The sequence below is a fragment of the Eschscholzia californica genome, unplaced genomic scaffold, assembly GCF_041429995.1.
Source record: "Eschscholzia californica isolate CP2 unplaced genomic scaffold, dmEscCali1.0.p SCAF_1, whole genome shotgun sequence".
NCBI classification, from domain to species: Eukaryota; Viridiplantae; Streptophyta; class Magnoliopsida; order Ranunculales; family Papaveraceae; genus Eschscholzia; species Eschscholzia californica.
This window is the reverse complement of record NW_028238198.1, coordinates 31,198,453-31,224,774: the sequence shown is the minus strand read 5'-3', so window position 1 is coordinate 31,224,774 and position 26,322 is coordinate 31,198,453. Positions and strand designations below refer to the sequence as shown.

General features: G+C 35.8%; 3 protein-coding genes across 4 annotated transcripts; all 3 read right to left on the bottom strand.

Moving 5' to 3' along the window:
• Positions 1–7,761: 7,761 nt before the first annotated feature.
• On the bottom strand, positions 7,762–11,759 carry LOC147566053 (3-hydroxy-3-methylglutaryl-coenzyme A reductase-like). 2 transcript variants are annotated; one of them, XM_086652536.1, is made up of 6 exons: positions 11,566–11,759; positions 10,755–11,520; positions 10,512–10,653; positions 9,944–10,125; positions 8,973–9,319; positions 7,762–8,333 (listed from the first exon to the last, which is right to left on the bottom strand). In XM_086652536.1, exons 2-6 carry the CDS (start codon positions 11,134–11,136, stop codon positions 8,088–8,090), a joined length of 1,299 nt encoding a protein of 432 aa, XP_086508662.1. In that variant the 5' UTR covers positions 11,137–11,520; positions 11,566–11,759; the 3' UTR covers positions 7,762–8,087. The 2 variants fall into 2 exon arrangements, with proteins under 2 accessions (XP_086508662.1, XP_086508663.1); XM_086652537.1 differs by having other exon boundaries at positions 10,755–11,524; positions 11,566–11,610.
• An 842-nt stretch (positions 11,760–12,601) lies between these two features.
• Positions 12,602–16,926, bottom strand: WDR55 (transducin family protein / WD-40 repeat family protein). Its single transcript, XM_086652535.1, has 15 exons — positions 16,707–16,926; positions 16,579–16,611; positions 16,375–16,442; positions 16,188–16,275; positions 16,028–16,100; positions 15,747–15,853; positions 14,898–14,940; positions 14,734–14,790; positions 14,300–14,376; positions 14,081–14,129; positions 13,930–13,976; positions 13,703–13,776; positions 13,482–13,537; positions 12,995–13,121; positions 12,602–12,851 (listed from the first exon to the last, which is right to left on the bottom strand). Exons 1-15 carry the CDS (start codon positions 16,799–16,801, stop codon positions 12,790–12,792), a joined length of 1,056 nt encoding a protein of 351 aa, XP_086508661.1. The 5' UTR covers positions 16,802–16,926; the 3' UTR covers positions 12,602–12,789.
• A 3,267-nt stretch (positions 16,927–20,193) lies between these two features.
• Positions 20,194–25,665, bottom strand: LOC147566051 (uncharacterized). The gene is made up of 16 exons (XM_086652529.1): positions 25,500–25,665; positions 24,825–24,995; positions 24,413–24,496; positions 24,233–24,304; positions 24,070–24,141; positions 23,738–23,974; positions 22,998–23,108; positions 22,800–22,916; positions 22,414–22,503; positions 22,205–22,273; positions 21,946–22,052; positions 21,733–21,816; positions 21,513–21,609; positions 21,314–21,433; positions 20,931–21,115; positions 20,194–20,792 (listed from the first exon to the last, which is right to left on the bottom strand). Exons 2-16 carry the CDS (start codon positions 24,936–24,938, stop codon positions 20,498–20,500), a joined length of 1,854 nt encoding a protein of 617 aa, XP_086508655.1. The 5' UTR covers positions 24,939–24,995; positions 25,500–25,665; the 3' UTR covers positions 20,194–20,497.
• Between the last annotated feature and the right edge of the window lie 657 nt (positions 25,666–26,322).

Sequence of the window (26,322 nt, the reverse complement as noted above, 5' to 3'; positions counted from 1 at the left end):
CCCTAGAGACTTTGGAGGCTATTAATGAGCTTTGTGTGGCTATCTCTCACCGACGCGCGGAAATCACCTACTGTCCACGTCTTCAGAATCAACTTGCCCACAATTTAACTGCTTCATGGTTTAATCTTCCATAAAATTTGTTGGTCTGTGTTTGACCCTTATTGTTAACTCTGTTACATAGTAGTCTTGTATCTTTACTTCCTTCCTTTTCATGGACAACTTTGTATTCTTATTGGGTTTAATGTACTTCAGTTCAAAAAAAATGTGGGATGTCTTGAGGTGAAAACCTAATTTTTATATGGAATGATAGATTAAGCAAATCAAGTTGAATTAACTAAATATTTTAGTTAAGAAAAATAATGAAATTTGTTTACCTCCATTAGTTTGTATTACATATTGAAAAAGGTTTATTGCATGCTTCTAGTCGGCTATATTTAATTGTTATTGTTAGTCATTTTGGTTTGTTATTCTTCTCTTTCCTAGAATGCTCCAACACACAAAAGCAAGAGAAAAGAAATCGAAAAAAATTATGTAAATATGGCATTGGTGGATAGACTTTTTTTTTTGTTAAGGATTGCTGGATAGACTTTGAATTCAAAATCATGTATAGCTTTTTTTTAAGTAGTATAGTATGAATCATGAATGATATTGAAAATCAAATACTGTTTTTTTAACTACATAATTGTTTAAATAAAAATTATAATATACTTACATGATGAGTTCATGACTTCACATTAGCATTTCAAACATTACAACTAATCAAAGGTGATTATGTTATCTTGTTTATTAATTTATAACTGGATAGAAAAGTAAAAGTGATTAAATAACTAGTGTCTTTATTCTCCATTATATATGTTTTTAAGAACCCACTTTTTAATATCCATTTACAAAGATAAAGTGGGTAGACATATCTTTATTTTACATTAACTCTAATTATTTAACTAATTAAGTCATAATGTGTGGTTAATGAGTGTTCTACATGTGGACCACTATCCGAACCAAGGGTTTTAGCATGTACCCTACTTTTGATTCTTTTTTAGGAAATTGGGTCTTATACCCATTTTAAATTTTTTGGAGTTAAAAAGATAATTATTGTGTTTTTATTAAAAATTTAAAGTTTGTGTTTTTCCTAAAATGAAATTCAAAAAAATTATTTTCTTTGGTTAAAAATTCAATAATTTTCGCAAAGCTTTTACAAGACGTTGCAAATCTCTTTGCATGGTGTTGCAAACCTCTTGCAAATTGCTGTAATATCTAGGGAGATGAAGAATAACAAATATTAAACGATCTTTTTTTTCAAAACAAAAACTTTATATGAAATTTTGACCATTTTTTTACATTCAGATATGGAATACATGACTCAAACTAGATTTCCATTTTTTTATTGTAACTGCTAATGAGAACAATACCTGCTGAGTTATCTTAATGAAATAGGAATTTCGCTGATGCTTCATATTGTTGTGACGGAATTTTAGAGATACTCTTTTAGGACCTATGTCTAATTAGGGTTAGAATTTGTGGATTAGTAAGGTGTTTTGGCAAGAAAAAATGATCTAGAGGTCCAAAAACAAGGCCCTAATAGTGTTAATAAGTCCCCCATCTTTGAAAATTTATCAAAAGTCCAGAAATAAAATTATAAACCTACATCTAGTCCATATGAAGATCCCAATACAGCAAATTCCATCTCTACGCAAAAACTTTTTTCCTTCTTCCAACTTTACCCCTCTATATATACATATAGATTATATGTTCAATATTTCGAAAAGTGTATGACCCAAATCCCATACAAAGTTATTTATGCATTCAACCTTTCGAATAGTGCATAACCCAATTTTTCAGGCAATAAGAACCTAAAGTGATTAACTAAAATGGTTACAAACCTAAAAATTCAATGTACAAACTACCAGACGCAATAGTACAAATACTGAATTAGAAATGCATTACATCTAAGATTCGTACAAAGTCATTTATGTATTGTTCATAACCTAACTTTTCAAATGCTAAGAACCTAAAGTCACTAACTAAAATGGATTACATACTTAAAAATATTGTACAAACTAGTAGATGCAATTTACAAACATTGAATGAGAAATACATTTCATTTATGTATTCAACATTTCTCATAGTTCATAACCTAATTTTCAAATGCTTATAACATAAAGTGACTAACTAGTATGGATTACACACTAAAATATGCATTGTACAAACTACTAGATCAATATATAAACATTGAATTAGAAATGCATTACATGTAAGATTGATACAAATTCATTTATGTACTCAGCATTTCTAATAGTTTTTAACCTAATTTTTCAAATGCTTAGACCCTAAAGTCATTGAATAGTAGGAATTACACACTTGAAAATGTATTATACAAACTACCGGATACAATATACAAACATGGAATTAGAAATGCATTACATCTTTTTTTTTTTTGATGAAAGGCAGAAGCCTAATTTTATTCAAATGAAATATTGGCTAAATCCGTCGCCAATTCACTTACAATGCAAGATGGGATGTCCGAAGACTCCCAACTATGAGTTACATTATTTGAAAACGCAAATTTTGCAAGTAAATGTGCAATAGTGTTTTTCGTCCGGCCACAATGCCCGAATTCAATATCATCGAAGTTCTGAACCTCTAACCATATATCTAAAATGATATGCTCAATGCGCCATGGGGGTTGTTCTTCCATTCGTTTACATGCCGAGATGACCTGTATCGAATCCCCCTCCAAATTAACATTCCTGTAGTTCCAATTCTTGGCTAAAATGATTGCCAATTTAGCTGCCATTGTCTCAGCCACTAGCACATCAGACACCACTATAGCTTCTGTCATAGCAGCTAAAAACAATCCTTTGCAATCTCTAGCTACCGCCGCGATTGCAGCCCTGCCGTCTTTCACTGCTGCGTCAAAGTTAATTTTAATCCTACCTTCTCGGGGAGGGGACCAACGTGCCGAATTAGATAGTAGCCTCGGTTCTTTCACAGGAGCCTCTTCAAAGACCAACAACTTGTCGTCATCTCCCATTTTCATAGCTTGTTGAACTATAGTAAAAACACAAGGTAACACCCCATCGAATACTCGTTTATTTCGAGCTTTCCATAAACACCACATAGTGTAAATTCTCAGTTTCACTTTGTACTCATCTATTTCTTCTTTAAACCAGGTTAGTAACACCTCTTGGATGCAAGAGGCCTCTTCTAATCGCAGAGACAATAATGAACAATTCCAGACCTCTCTTGCCACTCTACAAGATCTGAATAAATGATCTATAGTCTCCTCCTCTTGATTACAAAAAGGACAGAGCTTCGAAACCACAACATCGAACCTAAGATCCCGGTCTTTTGTGGGAAGAGCTTGATGTAGTAACCGCCAAATGAAGAATTTGACTCTAGGCAACACACATAATTTTTTCCAAAAAGAGTGCCAGGAGAAAGTTGAAGATAACTCACAAGTTTCGGCTGATGAGGGGATAGCTTTCTCAATTGTTTTGTAAAGTGATTTCGTCGAGAAAGTACCTTTTGTTGTATGCACCCATATGGCTTTGTCAATCCTACTTCGTGTACTCAGCTGGATTTGAAGTATAGCTCTCGCTGAGATTTCATCGAACACATCATCTATTACTTCCTTCTTCCACTCTCCGGATGAATTAATCAAGTCCTTAACTCGAAACAGATTTGGTATATCTTGTTCCTCCACTCTTTTTCCTGGCTTGAAACCCCTCAAGGTGGGAACCCAGGGATCTTCCCAAATACGGATATTCGCACCATCTCCTACCGCAAAACAGAACCCTTCCTTAATGAACTCTCTCATTGATAACATACCTTTCCAAGTTTGTGTACAAGGAGTTTTGGATTTATGTAACCAAAAATCAGAGCTTTTAAGATATTTGGCTCTCAATAGTCGAACCCATAAAGCATTTGGTTCTGTGATGAATCTCCACACCAATTTGCCGACCATTGCTTTGTTCACCAAGCCCATATTACGGATTCCTAGTCCTCCGTTTTTCTGACTGGCTTGTAACTTCCTCCAACTAAGATAATGCATTTTCACAGATTCTGTATCATGCCCCCACCAAAAATTTCTTTGATGTTTCTCAATATTCTCGATCACCCCTTTCGGAACAATATTAGTAGATAGAAAATAAATAGGTATGGAGGACAACTCACTTTTGAGAAGGACCGTTCTTCCCGCGTGTGAGAGTGTCTTCCTTTTCCAACCCGTTAATTTCTTTTCAATTTTGTCCACGATAAAATCATATGATTTGATCTTGTGTTTTGGTTTGAGAAGAAAATTTCCTAAATACTTATCATCATTCTTCATTTCCTGAACTCCTAACCCATTGGTCACCATCTCCTTTCTAGTAGACTCACAGTTCCTGCTAAGTTTCACAGATGATTTATGATAATTTATAAGCTGCCCCGAATAAGACGCATAAGAATCCAATATTTGCTTTAACTGTGTAACATTCGTTTCCGATGCCTTGCCAAAAAAGAATAAATCATCAGCGAACATCAAATGACTTACACTTGGAGCGTATCGATTCAATTTCAGCCCACTATATATACCGTCAGTTTCTGCCTGAACCACTAATTTGGTGAGTGTTTCTGAACATAATATAAATAAGTAAGGGCTTACGGACATCCTTGTCTTAACCCCCGCTCACTATAGAAGAAACCTTTAGGTATTCCATTCAGTAAAATAGAGAAAGATGCTGTCGTCACACAATTCATAATAAGAAGTAATGATTTCGTTAGAATACCATATCGGGTTAGAACAGCATGTAAAAATTTCCAATCTACCCGATCATATGCCTTTGCCATATCTACCTTTAGTGCAAAGTAACCATCTGCAGCTGAGGTCTTAGCCATAGAGTGAAAAATTTCCTGTGCCACAATAATGTTATCTGATATTTGTCTACCAGGTACGAAAGCATTTTGGACTACTGAAATTAGATTTTCTAGTAGGGGTCGAAATCTGCAAGTCAATATCTTTGTAATGACTCTATACAGTACATTACAAAGGGATATTGGTCTATAATCCACCGGAGTTTCTGGATTGTGAACCTTTGGGATCAAAGCAATATAGGTATGATTCAGGTTACTTGGTAATTGACCCGACTTAAAGATTGATTGAATTTGGGAGGTAACAGCATCACCTATAACATTCCAACATTTTTTATAAAAGATTGCCGAGAATCCGTCCGGGCCTGGTGCTTTACACGCCTTCATGCCTTTCAATATATGCCAGATTTCATCTTTCGACGGAGGAGCAGATAGCATGTCATTCTCGGCTTCTGTCAAGGGCCTATCAGTCAATGCCACGGCTGCCGGGAGATCCACAGTTGCTTCAGCTCGTGAGGCCCTGAAAAAATGATCTACAAAAATGTTACAAATAATTTTTGGATCAGCTGACCAAGACTGGTCATCTAATCTTACAGCACATATGTTATTTTTCCTCCGTCTATTGAGAACTGACAGATGAAAGAATTTCGTGTTTTTATCAATATCAGTCACCCAATGTTTTTTAGCTCTTTGGGTCCAAAAAACCTCCTCCATTTTTCGTAAACTGACCAAGCGATCATAAGCACCCTTTTCTTTTTGAATAACATCTTCAGAAGGGTGTTGATTTTGAATGCATAAGAGCTCTTCCTCGACAGCCTTAATTTGAGCAAATAATTGTCCCACATTTGATCTACTCCAAGCTTTCAACTTCTTCGCAATTTGTGGGAGTTTTTCTGTGAAAACCCCATGAGTTTGGTTCCAACTGTTTTCCATAACCTGAATAAAGTCCTCGTGTACCGTCCAATGAGCTTCGAATCTGAACGGCAATCTCCCTCTAGATTTCCCCATCTCTGTATTCAAAATGATAGGTGCATGATCACTGTTGAACCTAGGGAGATGTTTCACATGAGCATTCGGGAATCTAATCCGCCAATCTGTACAAGCCATTGCTCGATCTAGTCTTTCACGAATATGGTCCTGAAACCTTCGTCCGTTCGCCCAAGTGTAGGCCGGACCAGAATACCCAATATCTAGCAAATTGCAATCATTAATCATATTCCGAAATAGGCTAGCAGCCTTCTGGTTGAATCCTGAACCACCCCATTTCTCTGATGCCGTTGAAATAGCATTAAAGTCACCAATTGCACACCAAGGCTCCCCCACCTGTGTGCTAAATCTCCTCATGTAATCCCAGAACTCAGATCTGTCATTGGTACATGGAGGGCCATACACCGCTAATAAACTCCACTTTTGAGAATTTCCTACTTCGTTAATACGCACATGTATATGATTAATAGAATGAGAAATAATATCAATACGCACATCATCATCCCATAACAACCATAAACCACCACTTACCCCAATAGCAGGAACAGTAAACGAATTCTTATACACCACCTTTTGTATCCATACATCCGTAGAATTTTGTGACAACTTCGTTTCGGACAAAAAAACAATGGAAGGTTTAAGCGCCCGGAGGAATGAATTCAAGGACAGAATAGTCGGGTCATTCCCCACACCCCGACAATTCCAACTTTGTATAATCATTTATCGAGCGGCCTTAGAGGGCTGGCCGCCTTAACCCAATCAGAATTAGTAGTAACATCACTAGCAAGTTTACTTTTCTTTCCATCTTTATCTGACCAATCTACCTCCATGAGACTCATGTCGCGATTTCTTTTACTCCCGACATAATTAAATTTTGTACTCACTGTGTTATTACCCCCTCTTGCTAACTTTTTCATTGACTTTAATGGAACTTTCCGGACGGTGGGCGTTGCTTTTACTTCAGCAGAATACTTCGTCTCCATCCCGAACATATTCTTCTCCAGCCCCTTTGTCGTCTCGGCCGCACTAAAATTCACACAATTAAGGTTTTTTTCCCTGGTCTTGCTAAGAACTGATAATGATTCCTTCTCCACAAGGCGAATATTTTCCTTCAACTCTTCCTTCTTAGTAACTACTACCTTTTCTTTCTGTACCAATCTAATTGATTTATTAATAGTACAGCCCAACTTTCCTGTGTTAGAAATGCATTACATCTAAGATTCATACAAAGTCGTTTATGCATAGTTCTAACCTAATTTTTCAGATGCTAAGAACCTAAACTAACTGACTAAAATGGATTACACATTTAAAAATGCATTGTAAAATTACCAGATGCAATATACAAACTATCAAATGCATTATACAGAATATCATATGCATAAAATCTTTTGACTAAAAGTATTTTAGGTATTTTGGACAAATGACTAAAAACCTATAGATCTTTATGGGTGGATCTTGGACCGGATTTTCCCTAACTTTTGCACTTCCAAACCCATGGTAGACTGCAATTAGTGGTGGATGTATAGTAGCGATTGACGTGGTAATGATTTTGTAAATATGATGGCGGTTGAAGCGTGATGGTGACTGTGGTTAAGGTTTGGTGGTATGATAGTTGAAGCACGGTGGTGGCTGAAATGTGATGGTGGTGGTGTAAGTACGGTGGTGGTTGTGAATCTACCAATTCAATGAGTTAACAAATTACCAAAAATACATAGCTCTCGTCAAAACCATCAGGGAAGTGAATCTACCAATCATACTATTTGAACCCTAACATAGGAGGTCGGCATGAGCTCCTTGGGTGCATCGAACTCTGTTATGGCTTTGAAGAGATAAGCCAAGAGAAAGAAAAACTAAGTATTCATGCCCCCAACAAAAACTATACTACCCCATAGCATTTTTCTCAGAAAATAAATCAACTAGCACAGCTGAAATTGGAATTTTCTTTCTTGGATTATCTTCTCATGTACAAAGTGAAACAACAAAGCCATTAACATGTATAAACTCTTCGTTTTCCTTTTACCTCTTCTCTCCTAAATACTAAAAGCAAATTAAAATGAGAGAAGTGATCAGAAATGGGAACTAAACAATGTCCTGATTGGGAACTCAAAAGAAAATGTTACTGATCTTCATTTTCTCACATACCCATCTTCAAATTTAGTTGCATCTTTCTTTGAGGATCTTTTTTTTTTCTTTGAAGTTCCCATTTCTTGGGAGTTTTCTCTGTGCTTCTTGAGTGGCTCTAAGATCTCTCCCTAGGAAGAAGTAAGTTGGGAGATATCTTTGCTTGATCTGTTGTATTTCATATGGCTTTTGACAAGTTGTCCTGCTGCTATAGCTGACATGAGAGAGAGTTCACCAGCAAGTACTGCACCAGCTATAATGGTAGCTAAAAGCCTTGAATTTGATCCTGGTGATTCTTTGTTTGCCCCCTTCACGCCAAGAAGGTTCAAACAAGCTGATTGTGAGGCAAGTTGAGTTCCACCTCCAACGGTACCCACCTGAATGAAGAGACAAAAACAAAATGAAAAACTATCAAAAATTGAAATAATATCCATAAAATGATGTTCTTTTTATTGATTTATTTTCTTCGTATTCAAGTAAAAATTTGGATATGGTACGGGGTATAAATGTGGAATTCTGCAGATGCATCTTGTCTACTTGCATGAAGTTGTCTTAGGTCCATAAAACCATAATTATGTCAGTTGTCTATGTAATTTAACAATGGGTTGGTAAAATTTGTAACTGAAAAAATATCAATTAACTCAGGTGGTGTCTTTTTTACATTATCTGAATCTGAGTCGCTGAGTCTTACTTGTTTTGGTCAAGGGAGTCATAGTAAGCTATTTTAGAAAATCGACTCTTAGTTTTGGAGTTATTTTATGTCTGAATCAAATAGGACCAAAATCAGCCCGAGTTAGCCATTCAAAAAAATCAAAAGCACGAGTCAGATAAAAACAAACACTCTAACACTCGACCTAATTTCGGATCTGAACTTGAAAAAGACCACCATCAAAGATAAATAATTCTAAATGGCCTAATCCCCGTTTCGAGGTGTTTGAAGTAATTTCTGTATATGAGACATGGTACAAGCATCAGATATTGATTCTTGTACTGATTCCCAAGTAAGTAGGAGTTACCTCAATGGAAGGCATGGTCACAGAGATATGAAGATCTTTTCCATCATTAACAGCTTCCATCATGGTTATACAATGAGAACTCTCAACATTCTGTGCTGGGTCTTGGCCTGTAGCCAAGAAAACAGCAGAAACAATATTGCTAGCATGAGCATTGAATCCACCAAGAGCACCGGCAATAGCTGACCCAGTAAGATTCTTCAGCATGTTTAGTTCTACCAGTGAAGAAACAGTTGTTTTGAGTACCTTCGCCACTACCTCGTCTTTGATAATTGCCTCACAAACAACTGACTTTCCTCTCCCTTCAATCCAGTTAACTGCTGCTGGTTTCTTGTCTGAGCAGAAGTTTCCTGCAAATTGACAGATAAATCAAGTGATCAGCATACACTCATGCAAATTTTGATGTCTATATAGATACATAGATCATAGGTTTATTAATTACTTGAACAAGAATATTGTATTGAGATGTATTACACAGAAAAGCACTGCGAGCATCATTAGGTGACATGTTGACGTTCTAAGAGTCATTTTCCTGACTTAATCTCAGTCCTACAACCGCATAGCTCCTAAGAAATAAGTACAGATATGTGGACTTCCTCTATAAAATTCCACTTGAACAAAACCATGTTGCGCCTCCTAAGACGCTATACCATAGGGTTACGACGCCTATAATTCGTGTAATTATCTAACTTGTTCATGTCAAAGTTGTACAATACTGAATATAAGAAAACACTTTTTCCTAAGCAGCTATTTTGACAATGAGGATGTCGTTTTGAGCTTCTTTATTCTAAAGGTGATAGAGGAAAAGGAGTGAAAGAGAAAACTAGGAAATACATTAAAATACTATCCGGCAATATCAAACCCACCCAAAGTGAAACGAATCCGTTACTCTTAAAAGTGATTCCGTACAATTGAAAGCATGCTAAAAATGTTTTTTTTTTACCATATGAGATTGATTGGGTTTAGTATCTAACCAGAAATACCAATAACTTCCATGTCCGGGAAATCACTTTGGAGATAATCGAGAACGTTTTGTACACCTTTAGACACCATATTCATACCCATAGCATCACCAGTACTGCATCTAAATCTCATATAGAGATTCTTTCCAGCAATGGCACATTGAACGTTTTGGAGCCGCGCAAATCTGCTTGATCTGTATCATCAACCAAGAATTCAGTCCAAAGTAAGATTCTTAGCAGTTGTTTTTAAGGTGTGATTTTTCGTGAAATACTTAAAGATTCCTAAGAGATAAAAGTCATAATCAAAACGACAAATTACCACTTTGTTCTTCAACTTTGATCGAAAATGTGTTCTCAAAAACAACAAAAATGAAGAATACGTCACAAACAAGCATTTATACAATCAGGTCATAAACCAAATAAAACTAATCAAAGTTTTCGCCTAATCATTAAAAGATCTCATTAAGTTTTATGGTTAAAAATGTAAACTTGATAAAAACATATAGAAACCCATTAAAGGGTTTCATTAAAAACAATCGATAATCAATGAAATTGAGATAATATAGAACAAAAAAGTTACTTGTTGAAAACAACAGCTAAAGTATCAAAATTCTCTGGATCTTCCATGAAGAACTTCAATTCTGCAGCTCTTTTGACAGTTCCAAATCTCACAACTGGTGCTCTTGTCATTCCATCTCTCAACAAAATACTAGTGGCTCCCCCTGAAAGAAAGATTAACACTTTATTGATTGTTGTTCAACCTAGAGAGAGAAATCTATATAGATAGAGAGAGAGAGAGATGATTAATTAATTAATTAATTACCTGAAGCATAGATAGCTTTACAACCTCTGTTAGTACTAGCAACCAAACAACCCTCAGTTGTAGCCATGGGAAGAGAATATTCAACACCATTAACCAATAAAGGACCAGCAATACCAACAGGAATTTGAATAAACCCAACAGGCATTTCACAACATTGACCTAAAATTGATTCATAATCAAACCCATCTAATGGTAACCCATCAAGTGATTTCCCTGTTATTCTTTGTAAAGCTTCACGACGAATTAAAGCAGCTCTTTTACAATCCCCAAGTTTAGATTCAAGAGAATAAGATGGGGTTTTCCCATTCACAACCGATTCGATGATTTCTTCATCAGTTTCATCACAACAATTACCCATAATAATAACTGGATCAATAATCATCTTTTTTTTTTTTAGGTTGTGAACATGGATCACCACCACCACCTCCACTAGTAACACAGAGACGTGAGGAAATATGATCAAAGTTTGAGTTTTTTTTTAGGTTTAATTTGATTTTCATCAACAACCCATGGTTCATGATAGTCTCATGAAGATCGGGTGATGAATGACTGAACGAAATGAATGCCGAAAGAGTAGAGAAGGTAAAAATGAATGAAAGATGCAAATTACGAAATAATCGGAGTGATTTTATGAAGTTGTTTGTGGGTTCTGTTATTCTTCTACCAAATTTTAGAGAGAGAAAGTGACTACTGTATCACAAACAATTGCTGGTTAGTTGCCGACAAATGAACCTCCATTGTTACTGCTACCATTTAAAACTCACTCCTTACTTTTTTTTTTTTTTTTTTGTTGAGGAGACTCACTCCTTACTTAGTCCTCACCGATTAAATTATAAATTATAGAGAGAGAGAAAGCAAAAAAGAATACTCCATATTACTACTACTTCAAATGTGGATCGGTGTGGGAAGTACTATGGGCACCGCGAATGCAAACCTAAGCAAGATGAAAGACAAGCACACTCAATTTTCATTCGATTTGCTCAATTTAAGGGTTATACATACACCACCTTATTCCCCAATTTAGACCGAAAAAATCAATCTCTCTTTTTTTGTTGGAAATTTCTCTCTAACTTTCTCTCTACACCACATGGTAAAGGTTCATGGTCGGGGAAGAAGCTTTAACCAAGCCCTAGCTCCATTGGTACAAAGCGGCCGATGGAGACAACGAGTCGTCTCTATCGGTGGCTTGTTACCGCTGACTTGTATGATCTCACCCATAGAGACCATTTCATTGAGACGAGTAGTTTTCGTATCTATCGGTGGCTTGGCACCGCTCACTTGTATGATCCCACCCATTGAGACCATTCCATTGAGACGAGTAGTTTTCATCTCTATCCGTGGCTTGGTAAAGTTCACTTGTACGATCACACCTGTAGAGACCATTCTATGGAGACAAGTAGTTTTTGTCTCTATTGGTGGCTTGGTACCGCTCACTTGCACGATCCCACCTGTAGAGACGATTCCATGACAACTGAGTGGTTTTCCTCTGAGAGAGAGAGAGAGAGAGAGAGAGAGAGAGAGAGAGAGAGAGAGAGAGAGAGAGAGAGAGAGAGAGAAACTGCCACCACCACCTCCACACCATTTTGTTGCAGGCTATCCTAGTAATGTTCTAAACAAAGATAGCCGAAAGTCAATGTTCATGTCTTCCCCAGAATGTCTAAAATGAATGGTGCAGATTTCTCTTCTTCCGTTGAGGCAGAGTATAGGAATTGTAAGTCTTTGTTCTATACATCTCTTGCCGTAAAAGAGTGGTCGGTGGTGTTTCTTCACTATCTGAATCTGAATAGTCAGACTCAAATGAATCCACAAATCAGCCACCTTTTAGATCATACTTTTAAAAAAGATAATTATGAAACTAAAGCTTATACTGAGCGTTCACCAAGAAACAAACTCACTATATATAACCAAGTCACAGTTCACGCCAACAGATAACAATTTCAAAGTAGTTGAATACTAAATAATATTATATACCCGCGGTATGTATTTAGATTAAAATCGTAACAAAATCGAGATGGCACTATAATTCTTTTCTAACTTATAAGTCCGCAAAGAAATTGCTTGAAGCGTGGTTGTTCGTCTGTCCTCTCCTTTGGGTTCCTACAAAAATAGGCATAGAGATACATAACTTTAATGTATCGGATATAAGACCAATGGACAAGGCTAATAGGTGACAGGCTTGATACAGCAGGGATAGAAGTGTGTAGGTATTTCCTTGAAAAAAAGAGAAGAATTTAACACACCTGAAGATGGGGGTTTCATGTCATCCAAATCCATTTCCTCATCAGTATCATCACTGTTTGCTGCTGCCGCCGCTCGATTATTTGTGACGTTTCCAACACCATCCAATAGCTCATCCAAATCCCATAACTACACAGAAAAGACATGATAATTGACTAACCATTCTTGAAGCTGTCTAAATTGCCAATTTCATACAATCTTTTCAATATACACACATAGAGGAGTAGTTTGCACCAAAAAAAAGTGTAAAAGCGACTAAAAAGAGATCTGTGACAGCCGAAGCATGTCCATAAAGGGTTCATTCTGCATTAGATTATACCTTCAGAAGAAACAGTCACTTAATTCTTGTACGGTATCGTTTAAATTTGGCACTTCTAAAAATTTTAAAATCTAAATTAAGGGATGTAAAGGATGACGTGTTGAATACCCTCATGAAGTGCAATACAAATGTCTAAGTTCCAGAGGTTTTAAATATTAAAGATATCGTACCTTCAATGTTTGATCATGGGAAATACTGCCCAGATATTTTCTATCATGAGAAAATGCTATAAAAGTAAACAAAAGGTTAGCATTAGTAACGCTTGTTTTGAAACACGACTAATACTGATATAGTTGGACAAATGTTTAGACTTTATATAGCACAAAAATCAGTCATTTCTCAAGGCGGGGTAAAATAAATAATAGACGAAAAAATGGAACTCAACACATACCAAGGCGCTCAACGGGATATTCTGAATGTTCAGCAATTGGCTGAATGACTCTGTTGGGTAAAATCCCTACCAAGCTGTACATTTATTAGAATGACATTAGAGAAAAGGAGACTGATTAGTACAATTTAGATAGAACCATGTTTTTTGTTTGAACCACAATATCTTCCTGCTTGTAGTATATACGGGTAATCTAAAATTTTGACCTAGCAAAAGTATTCATTTTTTACCTGATGAGACCATTTTCTGACCCAGTAATAACTCTATCTTCGTCAAGCTGGTATAATGAATACAAATATTAGCTATATTTCGGTCTAAAACTCTATCATAAATATTGGATTCTAAACCCACAGAAATAAATTAGTGCATGAAGTTATCCACCTTGAGTAACGCATCAACGGAGTTCGATTGAAGACCAGTAAAACGGTCACTGGAGATTGTTCAAGCAAAGAAAATGTTATAAAAAATAAAATACAACAACTTAAGAAGATTCTTGTAATGATGTGCAAGAAACAGACAAAACCTAGCATTATTGTCATTCCCATTAATACATAAATAACCTGAGATATTTTCCAACTATTAACAGTAACATCAACATACCTACAATCTTTAAAATGCCCCCAAGAGTATAATAGTAAGACTCCACTCTGTGTTCCACAGACAACCTTTCTACCGTTCTGATTCACAAGAAAACTAGTTAATGGAGATAGATTGGATGTAGAATGGATTAAAGGAAGTAATCTTAATCTGACATCTCTCTCCTAAACCTTGCAATATTTTCAAGAAAGTTTGGGCTACTTGCTACTTTAGTCAAGATATTAGTAACTTCAGGGTCAACATCTCTTGTGCGCCTATTTGAGTTGACATTGTCAAAGAAGATTAGTGTTTCATGGTGGGTGGGGAAACGCCAAGCCGATGTTGTTGTACAACCACAACTGACTCCAAACATAACGTGTCTCATATTACACTACATATAACATAAGCAGCATAAATGGATAGGAATTAACGCTTGAAAGTGTAGAGGTAGAAGTTACCTTCATTATGACACAAGACAGTGGTTCATCTTCAGAAAACTCAGACCGACTTAAGACCTATCATAACAGAACAAATCGAATGAGAATTTGAATTCTGCCAAAAATGAATAAGAAGAAAGAGAGATGATCCTGTCTGAATTGCCTCAAAGCAACAACAAACTTGCCTTATTTCTTCGGAGACTGCAAACAGAAAGAGTCCCATCTCCACTTAACAAAGAAAAAGAACACATATTAGAGTTGTATCTCAAGCATTTGAAAAGGATGGAGACAGAAAAAAATCATCATAATTAAAAGCAAAAGAAAATAAGGTAACTTTTCTGGACCAAGTGTTGTTCTTTATTTTTGTTCTTACTATTATCAATAGTAAGATTTAATTCTATTTATCCATCATTTTCTTTTATCTTTTTGATACAAAATTGATTCGTTTTCAATTTTCAAATGCGACGTGAACCTAAAAGAACATCCTCCCAAGAAAAGCAAGAATGTTGAACAAAAAAGCAGTAACTCCTGGGCTCCTAGCCCATTAATTCAGAACTTCAGGAGCTATTTAAGAGACAAAAAAGTAGTGAACTACAAATTTTTCCTGATTATGGTAAAGTATGAGCTTGACCTCAAAACCGTTGTATTTCCTTAGGATCTATTCAAGTTGAATAATATAGAGCTGGATAGAAAGACTAGAAAAACAATAAGCAATGTGCTACCTAGGTAATTAAATAAATTGTCATTACAATTTCACCTAAAAGAACATGCCTCCACAAAAAAGTATGTCTGTCAATATTAACGAGGGTGAACACCAACGAGCTCAAGCTAATACTTCATTGTATGAGCTAGAGCTCATTAAACCACGGCCCTAAAATATTCACGTTACTTATTTAAGTATACATATTATTTCTAAACTATTGGATTAACAACAAGGATTATTTTCATTCTCTTCTGATTCCCCTATTAAACAGAGTACTAAATTTCGATATAACAAACACCAAATAATTATTAGGCGAATAAGCATGATGTACCTTGTCGCCAAGAGTTTCATATCATCAGCAGCAAAAGTCATATCTGTAATATACTCTTCAGGACCAGTGAAGGTGTTGCAGCAAGATTGTTGGCGTGTATCCCAGACCTATAAAAGTATGTGAACACTGTCAAAACTCAAAATATAAAGATTGGCATAACTCAAGCTCCTGCTCAAATTTTGCATTCCAGAAAACAGAATTGGCATTTGTTCTTTATGATTGATTCGTATAAAAAGTGTTGAAATTTGATAATAAAACGGAGGGAAATTGAGGCAAGAGACCTTAATACAGCCATCATCATCTCCTGAAGCAATTGTTGTTTCTGTCAAATTGACCAACCGATTCACAGCAGCCCTACATTACACCCACCGATATATTCGTTCCGACTTTTAAATAACATGAATACACAATTAATAACACCAAGTGTGGATGAAAACTTACTCGTGAGCATCATTAAAACGAACAATGCTATTCCCCGTCTCCACATCGGTAGCAAGAATTGAACAATCGGGAGAACCCGTCAAAATTGCTATCAACAAAAAAGATAAAATTCTTTAGTTAAAGAAGCTCCGAGGTTTATCAAAAGGATTAACATAACAATTGGGAGAACACGTCAAAATGGCATTACCACGACCCTCGTTGATGAATCGAGTTGCTCTACAGGATTCTCCATTGTGGGCATTGATTTCTAACAACCTATATCATATAAATATAAACCCAGTTACATAAATAGAGTTAACAAATCAAACTTGGAATATCAAAATCTAAGGCTAATTAGACAAACTTTTCAATTAGAAGTAAATCAATGGAAGTTAGGAGAAAAAGGTGGTACCTTTGAGGTTGCGTATCAACAGCATATCGATATCTGTTTCATATCAATTCGCAATGGTTATTGAAATTTCAAATTGAAAAGAAGAATTTACAAAAAGGAGAAGAAGAAAATGGTGATTGAAAACTTACAGGTGAAGGTGTCCAGTAATAAGGCCAACAGAAACAAGAGGTTCAGAAGGGTGAAAAGCAAGATCAAAAGGAAGTTTCCCCAAAAGTACCTCCATTAGAACTTTTTGTTCTAAAACCCTAGCCGAGTAGCAAAAAAAAAAAGGAGGGAGATTATTGAAGACGAATTTAGGGTTTATAAGCGCCCAATTCTACTCTACAGCCTACAGGTACTCTCAAGCAGGCAATTTTTTTGTTCTCTTTATTTCCAAAATGGTCCCCTAGTTTATAACCAGCTTCCCGAATAGCCCCCTGGTTTATCGAAATACCCAGATGCCTCCTTTTCGCCGCTACCGTCACTTTACCCTTAAAGTCAAAAAAATTATCCAAAATTACCCTTTGCACGACTTTTCAAGATGCCACATTAAATCTTTCTAAATTATTTTCAGATTTTCTTTTTGTCATTTCCAAAATTTTAAAAAAAGAATTTAAACCTTTCCGTTCACTTTCCCTTCTTCATCTTCTCCTCTATAACATTTTAAGGAGAGAAAGTGGGCTTTAGAGAGAGAAAATTGAAGATGCAAGAGATATCATCTATTTCCAAACATTGCTATAACTTTAGTAGTTATTCATCGAGTTAATTCCTATTTGGCCCCTTACTTTGTGACCAGCTTCCTTTATGGGCCCCTACTTTCAGTAAATTCAAATTTGACTCCTATTTTCCGGTCGGCGGCGACCTTCAACATAAAAAAAATTTTAAACTCTCCTCTTTCTTTCTCTAAAAAAAAAAATCCTCCCTTCTCTCTCTAAATATTCTGGCGAAGGGGGTTCCCCCATCGTCGGAAAAACCTAACCGAGATCTGGTTGTTTAAACCAGATCCCGGTCTGGTTTCACTTCGAAACCAGACCTTCAAGGTCTGGTTTTTCCGACGGAGGGGAACCCCCTTCGTCGGAATATTTAAAGAGAAAAGGGAGGATTTTTTTTAGAGAGATAAAAAGGAGAGTTTAAATTCTTTTTTTTTATGTTGAAGGTCGTCGTTCGGAAAATTTTCCGCTCGACGACCTTCGTCGGAGTAGAAAGAGGTGAGGTGGAGAGACATGTGTGGTGGAGAGGGATGTGAGGTGGAGAGAGATATTTACTAATTAAATTTATTTTAAAAATATATTAATTTGAGGGGTACTGATGACATTTACATGAAAATAAGGGGCTAAATTTAAATTTACAGAAAATAGGGGGTCATGAAGGAAGCTGGTCACAAAGTAGGGGGCTAGATAGGAATTAACTCTTATTCATCACTTAGATTTGTAGAAATCGTTGTTAATGGAAGTGATGAATTTAGCTATCAAAGATAAGAATTTGGATTTCAAAAACTTAATTTTACTGATCATGAAGGTATTTGAACATATAAAACAAATCTTCCATATCAAAGCTCAAACAACAAAAACGACGATGACAATCTTGATGATGATTTTGAATTACTTTTGTTTCAAAAGTTCTGGAGGCTTCAAGAACTATTTCTGCTGATGAAAATTTCTTTAATGGCTAGACCAAACCGCTTTTTCTAATTTTTCGGTCGAGATTATCTCTTAATTAACAAAAAAGAACCAGGAAGAAGGTGAAGAGATTTATGAACTAGACATTAAATTTTATATTTTACTTTTAATTTAACTTTATAACTAATGTTATGTTTGAAACATAGGATTGTCTGGGAGCGATTGATGGTACATATATTCCGGCTATGGTACCAATAAAAAATTCAATTGCATATCGTAATAGAAAAGGAATTATATCACAAAATATTTTAGCGGCATGCACCTTTGATCTGCAATTTATATATGTTTGTAGTGGATGAGAAGGATCAGCAAATGATGCAAGAGTACTAAAAGATGCTTTAGACGAAAACGGTGGATTTAAAGTGCCGCGTGGTAAGATAAATGTTTTTCTTATCAAAATTCATTTTAATATATTTTGATGATATATGAAGGTATATTTGACATCTAAATATTTTCTGTTGTAGGTAAATTTTATTTGGCAGATGTTGGATATCCTAATCGTCTGCAATTTTTGACACCATATCGAGGAGTTCGGTATCATTTAAGAGAGTTTGGGAGTACTCGATGTCCAGAAACTAAAGTAGAATTACTTAATAATCATCATTCTTCTGTAAGAACCGCGATGGAAAGAATATTCGGTATATTTAAAGCGAAATTCAAACTTTTCAAAACTGCTCCTTCCTTTCCATTTAAATTACAAGCGCAATTAGTTTTAGCATGTGCAGGATTCCACAACTTTATTCGAAGAGAATGCAGTTTAGACGAATTTGCTCCAGATGAAGATGAAACCAATGAGTGTACCCCGAGTGAAGATTATGATGAAGATATCCAAACTCAAGAATAACAAAGACAACAAGCTGGTGATTGGAGAGATAGTATTGTTGAAAGGATGTGGAACGACAGAGTCTTATAGTTATGTCAAACATTTGTCTTTTTTCTATCGTTGAATTTTAGTAATTATTATCACGTTTTATTGACAAAACGCAAAGAATATTTCATTTTTTTCTATAGCATCTCGCGTTTGCGTAAGAATAATGAGAGAGATAAACAAGATTTGATATTTTTCTATCTCGTCTCATTTTTTAGGAGTGAGAGAGAATAAAGAAAATAATTTTTTTTATCTTGTCTTGTATTTAGAAAAATAGATTTTTACATTTCTAACAAAAAAAAATCTAGAACTTCAAATTTTTAATAAGAATGGTCCACAACTTAATGAACTAGGATTTTTAATGTCCAGAAACATAAAATGGTTTACCACCTGAAAGATCCTGACCCTTCATGTTTAATAAGAATGGTTCAGAACTTTTGAGATCTTTGAAGATCCGGACTTTGAAGCTCTAGTAAAAATACCTTAACGAATAACATGGTGTTAATAAACCTCTGTTCTTTCTCCCTCGTCTATGCTTGGTTGCATCTCTCTTTTATCTCGCCCCGGAGGGGTGCCTTTTCCCATGTTATGGGAATGGCAAGAGGAGTTTGTCGATTAGACATGTGAGATGATAATGAAAGAACACAGATGTAGGGTGAAAACGAACTCAAATGGAATTAAAATCTACTTGAATCAACCATTTAGAACAGTTAAACAATAATAAACACTAATGTTTTGCATGATTTATTATAGATAAATCTTAAATCTAAAATAATGGTAATATGAGATGTAATTGTTTTGCTTGATTTCAATTTTAAACGAATCTTTTTGTTTTACACCCAAGGCATAAATTTTGAACTATCAAAAAATGTCTCAATTTAAGAAGTCTTATTTTTTTGGTCTAAATTGATTAGAAAACTAAGAACACTAAAGTTCTCAAATTAAACAAATAAATTACTCATTATGTGAACGCTTTGAGAAGGCACCATATAAGCAACTTGGGATCTCAAGTTTCCATACCCACAGGAGAAAACCAGAATTATCAATTTTCCAGGTACATATTTGCACCTCAGCTTGAGGAAAAGGATATAATAAGAACTATAAACTAGTTCAAAAAAAAAAAAGAACTATAAACTAATAAGAATCCACCATTTTTACAAGTTATGGGAGTTGTGCAAATAATAGTTACTTCGCCAAAAACAAAGCAATTACAACACACTAATACAACAACAGCTCAAAACCTTTCAAGGATTTGATGCCATTACTTGCTCCAAAACTGGATGAAATTTTACTTTTCTTTTCTTCTTTCTTTTTTCATAGGAGAAATGAAAAGTTTTTTCACACTTCTATATCTGACCAGAAAAGTAAAAATAAATAAATTATGATAAACTTATCAAAGTGATTCTGGACTTGTTGAAGGTCTGATTCTTGCTGGCATTCTTGGCATTTTGAAATTACTCGCATCCATATATTTCAAAGAAAATTTTGGTGTAATGGACATTTTGTTCAACGAGTTCTCAAATTCGTCAATATCAATATTATCATTATAGCTCCTTCCCATGGTATCGTCATCTGAAAATCCATTGTCAGACCCATTCTCAAATTGCTCATCTCCATCTTCATCGCTGCTGTCGTTATCATAAGTTGTTCTCACCATTGCCCAGTAAATAAAGTTTGGTCGAATATATCTACAATGACAGCAAAGACATGATCAAATTGAGCACACAATATAATCCTACATTATGTTCATGGAAAAGAACAGAATATAGACAAGATTTAAGAATAGGAAGTTCTTCGAAGTTGGGTGTTCGGGTAACAAAGTGAACCTGTCAGATTTTTTCAACATAAGTGGGTCAAAGGGGAAGAACATATCGAGTCTCTCAATTCCACCGTAGGCCTTTGACAAGTCTGTTTCGAGCAAATTGTTGAAAATGAAATGGTCTGCCGCAGAAAATAGAGAAGCAGCTTCAGCCTGCCTCAGGAATTCGTCCACAATGGAAGGCAAACAAACCTGTTATGCATAAAGAAAAGGTAACAACGGTATGCATCAAGATTTGCAAAAAGAAGAACACTTGCGATATTAAGAGCACGAATACCATGAAAACGTAACGAATAACATCAATTATAATGACAACATTCGAATTTCTTCTTAGTAAATTTTTATCTGACAGAATATGGTACAAAACTAATCAAGATATTGGGGTTTCACCTTCAATGGATCGAGAGAGTGCTGGAAGATTTTCTGGAGGGAAAATTGGAGAATTTGAGATTTAAGTTGAGGAACTTCCAACATTGCTTTCATACGGAAGCAGAGAACGTACATTATGGCCTGTTACATCAAATATGAAAATCTTCCTGGCACACAGAATAAAATATATCACTCTTGATAATAGAGCGTAACAATTTACCTGGCACGCAGAATAAAATATCCTATGGGCCTGAGGATTTATTGTTCTCTCTTCACCATCACGTAATTGACAGTACTCAAGACACCAATCTACCAGTCTAAGGGAGAGGACATAAAAGAAACACAGGAAAAAGGAAAGAATTCAGGAAATTCAGTTTATTCCAACATTACATAAAAGTAACAATAGATCTTGAGGCTTAAAATTAAGCAAGAGAAATAACCTTTTCAATGTGGTAGCAATGACAGAAGTCTCCAAGAATTTTGCTCGAGACAAATAACTAGCTAGATAAGAAACCGCACTCATTCTGTGACAAGGAAACATGAATGAAACTTAGTTATTTGCACAAGTAACTATTTAATATACTCCGGACTTTGACAATTAGGAAATAAGTCAATTAAATTAACAATCAAATTAAAAACCTTCATGGGTTTACCTATCAATTGGTGGGCTGGACGTAATAAGAAATATATCGGCAAGCTTAATTGCAAATCCTACGCCACAATATTCGGGATTCAAGGAGCAGGCATAGAAGACCACAAACTGCGATGACGAAGAGAACGCATTTACAATTAAAGAAGATGAACAAACAGTATGATGTTCTTATGCCAAACATATCAAACATCGCAAAAACAAAAATTAAAAAGATGCATCAACATTAAACCGAAGCAAACACAAAAATAGAAAAGAGTTACCTGGGCAAACTTGGACTTGTAGGAATTTAAAACAGACACCCGGAAGGATTGGAAAAGCGTCTCAAACACCTAATCGTAGGAGAAAAAGAGGGATCAGAGAAGTAAAGCATAATTAATGCCACATGCTGAATATAGTGGTGAAAAAAGTAAGGTTTTTCTCAGGTGTCTATGCTAGTTCAATACGTTTAAGAAATGAAAGGAACACATACCTTCATCAGACGACCACTATCGGCACATGATTTAAGATGCTCGCATAAGAGTACCATCAAGCTATCCAATTTCTGAGCAACAACATTTCCCTACCCACGATAACGACACCAGTTTGTCTTTAGTTTATAATTAAAAAGTTACAATCTCAAAGAACTAACCGTATAAAGCACATAATATTTGGGAAGAGTACACTAAAAGATTAACTTCCCCATCCATTCTTCCAGTTAACACCTAGGTAAAAAGACAACCTAACATACTCCTTAACCCTCACAAAACTCATGAGTACCAAATTACCAAGTGGCAAATACTGTACTCGAGCATGATGCATTAATGCCAGCTTATCAGAATCAATTACTCAACGATTCAAAGTGAAGATAAAATGTACCTCAGCACTACCATCTCTCTCTGTGTAGTCATCAAATTCTTCCACATCTTCTAGTTCCATCTCAAAAATTCCCTTCGTAGAGGTCTGCTGCAATATATCATCCCATGATATCTCAACCTGGAAGATGTAAAAGTGAGTTTTCAAATAACTATAAGGATTCATCATTTATCTTGTATAATGATATAACAAAGTACTTACATCTAATTGTATAAGCCTATCCATCACTGCTAGTAGCATTGTGCTTCCAACGAATTCTCCAAGTGGACTGCTCTCAAGCTTTAACATGTTCTCCACGTATATCACGTTCGCCTAAAACAGAAAAGAAGATCCTCGATATAGTTTTCATCAATGAATATAGAGAAGCATTTGTACTATTTTGCTACATGCTTTGAATAGTGATATAACTTGGACTAAATCTTTACACTAATCCCAATTAAAAAGTTCAAATTGAGTACTTTTTGTATCTTACACTAACATTTACACTTACAGAGTCAATAAATAATATATGATCAGGAGTCAGGACTTGACACTTTTTTTTTTGAAAATTAGGACTTGACACTCCTCTCTCACATATACCAACTAGTCTAACCAACTGTATAATAATTATCATAACAATCAAAACCACGAATCCTAATGATAATAAGAATACTGAATATAAAGAATCAATCTGCAAACTAGTCAAGTAAAATGTAAAGGCCAAGTACGAACTGGTGGCTTGCAATCATAAAATTGAGTCGACTTGCATACTCCTTGTTAAAAACATTGAATGATGAGAAAGGGAAAGTTATCTACTTGAAATTTATGCCATGTTTGCATGTGCCTCTAGACAGCAACTCCTATATCACTCCTAAGTAAGTGTGCAAGTCTTTGCAGACAGAAATGAACAAGATGGGCAGACAAAAAAACCCATAAAAAGACTGATAGATACAAAAACTCACAGCTTCTTTTTGCTTAATGTGAGGCATCATTTGAAGTATTATTGGCGATAACCTCAAGGGTGTGAGAGGCACTAACTCGGCTATACTTTTCAGTGCTGCATGCACCCGATCAAGCACTTGTTCCTTTCTTGTGATGCCACGAGGCTGATTCAACAGAGGTAGGAAGGATACGGGAGGAATGAAATTACTAATGAGCATTTCCAAAGACGAGTCGACGAGTTTTGAATTTGAAGCAGCCTACATGATACAGAAAAGCAGTCATGGTCAATCCAAACAACTCAACTAATCAAACAAAAATAGAACATGAGAATGTTGCCATCAAAAGTTAATACCAAACGTATTATTAGGTTCACCAATGCGTCCATGACATCTGGGGTGTAGTTCCACATACTCATCCTGAAAATCTGAAGATCACCTGTTAATGAGAACAATTTCCGAAGCAAATGCTACCATGTTATATGTTCATGAAACAGGATAAATTGCTCACAAACTTACAGATGAAACAAGAGCCATGTGGTGAGAACTATCAATATAGGCAACTACACCAGCCAATGCCTTCAAGCTCGTCTGCAGGACAAACACAAACGTGAAAATTAATGATATAGAAAATATGATTAAATTACATAAGTTGAAGCACGGTCATAGTTACAGTAACATATAAAGTTGAAAGTGTACCACAAGCATTGCTACATCGTCAGCAGAAAGGCGGTCATTACGGCCAATAACCATTACCAGCTGGTCATAACTTTCTGTATCACCCTAATTCACAGAATTCACAAAGATTTTAGTCTCTGTAAAATGTAGTGCAAATAGAACACCACAATAATAAGGTTAAATTTATTAACAACCATTAAAATTTTTGATTCAAACACGAAAATTCACTCTCTTTGCCAAAGAAGATTGACAATTGAAACGGAGAAAATCAAACATTCATCTTTACAACGCTGTCTTCGCCGGCCCCAAACGGGGCAGTATTGGTTCCTATTACACTTCATTTCATACCTAAGGTACCCATATCTAGCCAAACAGAATCATAAAGTTATCTAACATCTACTGACTATTCTAATAATATGAACATGATTCTTACCTCATAAACAGCTCTTAGGGCATCACGAATATGAGATACCAATTCAGAATCACTCAAATCAACCTCAGACATTTCAAGATTATCATCCATATCATTTGCTAGTTCCATTCCCATACTGGTTCTAATTTCAACTAGTTAGACCCTCAGCTCAAACTGAAATATCCTTCTCACCTACATGAAAAATTACCATTAAAAATCAACCAGTTAGAAGTCTCATAATTCACTAATAAATCAGTAACATAGAACTCAATGATCCAATTCAATCCAAGCAAGTAAGAACCTTTCAAGATCAAATCTACTAAATTTGACAAAAAAAGAAAAAACAATGATTCCCGCGGTGGGTAAGACCTATGTTGTTTGAGGCGAGGAGACAGACCCTGTCGCCTCGCCAAGGCAAGCGCCTCATACAAAGGCAGCAGGCTGCTGCCTTTGTTTGACTCTCCATGGCGACGAAACTCATAATCTGTAACGAGTTATAACCTACAATCAAGTAAACACATCTATCCATTCATAAACAATTCAAGGGTTGCTAAAAATAAGTGCAAACCAATTCATATTTCATAAACAAACGAGAAGAAAAAACAGAGTATGTATGGTTGCTGGAAAATAGTTACTTAGTTAAGAAGAAGAAGAAGAATAAATTGAAGAAGAATTGGAGAGAAGAAGTAGACATACAGTTGAGCTGAAGAGGAAGATGACTGCTGAGGAAGAAGAAGAGTGTTTCTTCTCGGTCAAAAATATGAAGAAAAAGATGATTTGGTCGATTTAGGGTTTTAAGGGAAGAAGAGAGAGAAAATGATTTATGTTGAGTGGGCTTGGACTTTTTGGGCCTAAACAATTACAAATTTTCTCTGTAGACACCCTCTTCCAGTTGGACCGCTTCTCGATTCCCTAGACGATTTAAGGCGCTCGCCTCGCCTCGCCTCGCCATCGCCCATGGAAACAAGGAGAATTAGCCTCCAAAAAAAGGCGACTCCTTTGTGAACCGGTCAATACGCGCGCCTAAACAATTACAAATTTTCTCTGTAGACACCCTCTTCCAGTTGGACCGCTTCTCGATTCCCTAGACGATTTAAGGCGCTCGCCTCGCCACCGCCCAAGGAAACAAGGAGAATTCACCTCCAAAAAAAAAGGCGACTCCTGTGAACCGGTCGATACGCGCGCCTAGGCGCGCGTGAGCCACGCCTTTGGCAACATAGGGTAAAACCCCTTAGAATCAATAACTAGTTATATATAAAACGAATATTATGGTAAAGGATTAACTAAAACAAAAAAGAAAAATAGTCGAAGAAATAATTACTCCATAAGAAAGGATGAGGACTTTTCTAGGTGTTAATCCAAACCTTCGAAGCCATCGGCTGGAATGTAAGAGCGAATGAGAAGAGACAGGAAGACGAAATGAAGTTTATTTAGGGTTTTGTAGGGTTTCTATTGAAGAGGTGGTGATGATTTTGTTCCAGTGAATATGTACAAGGCTCTAGCACTCAGGACTCTGATA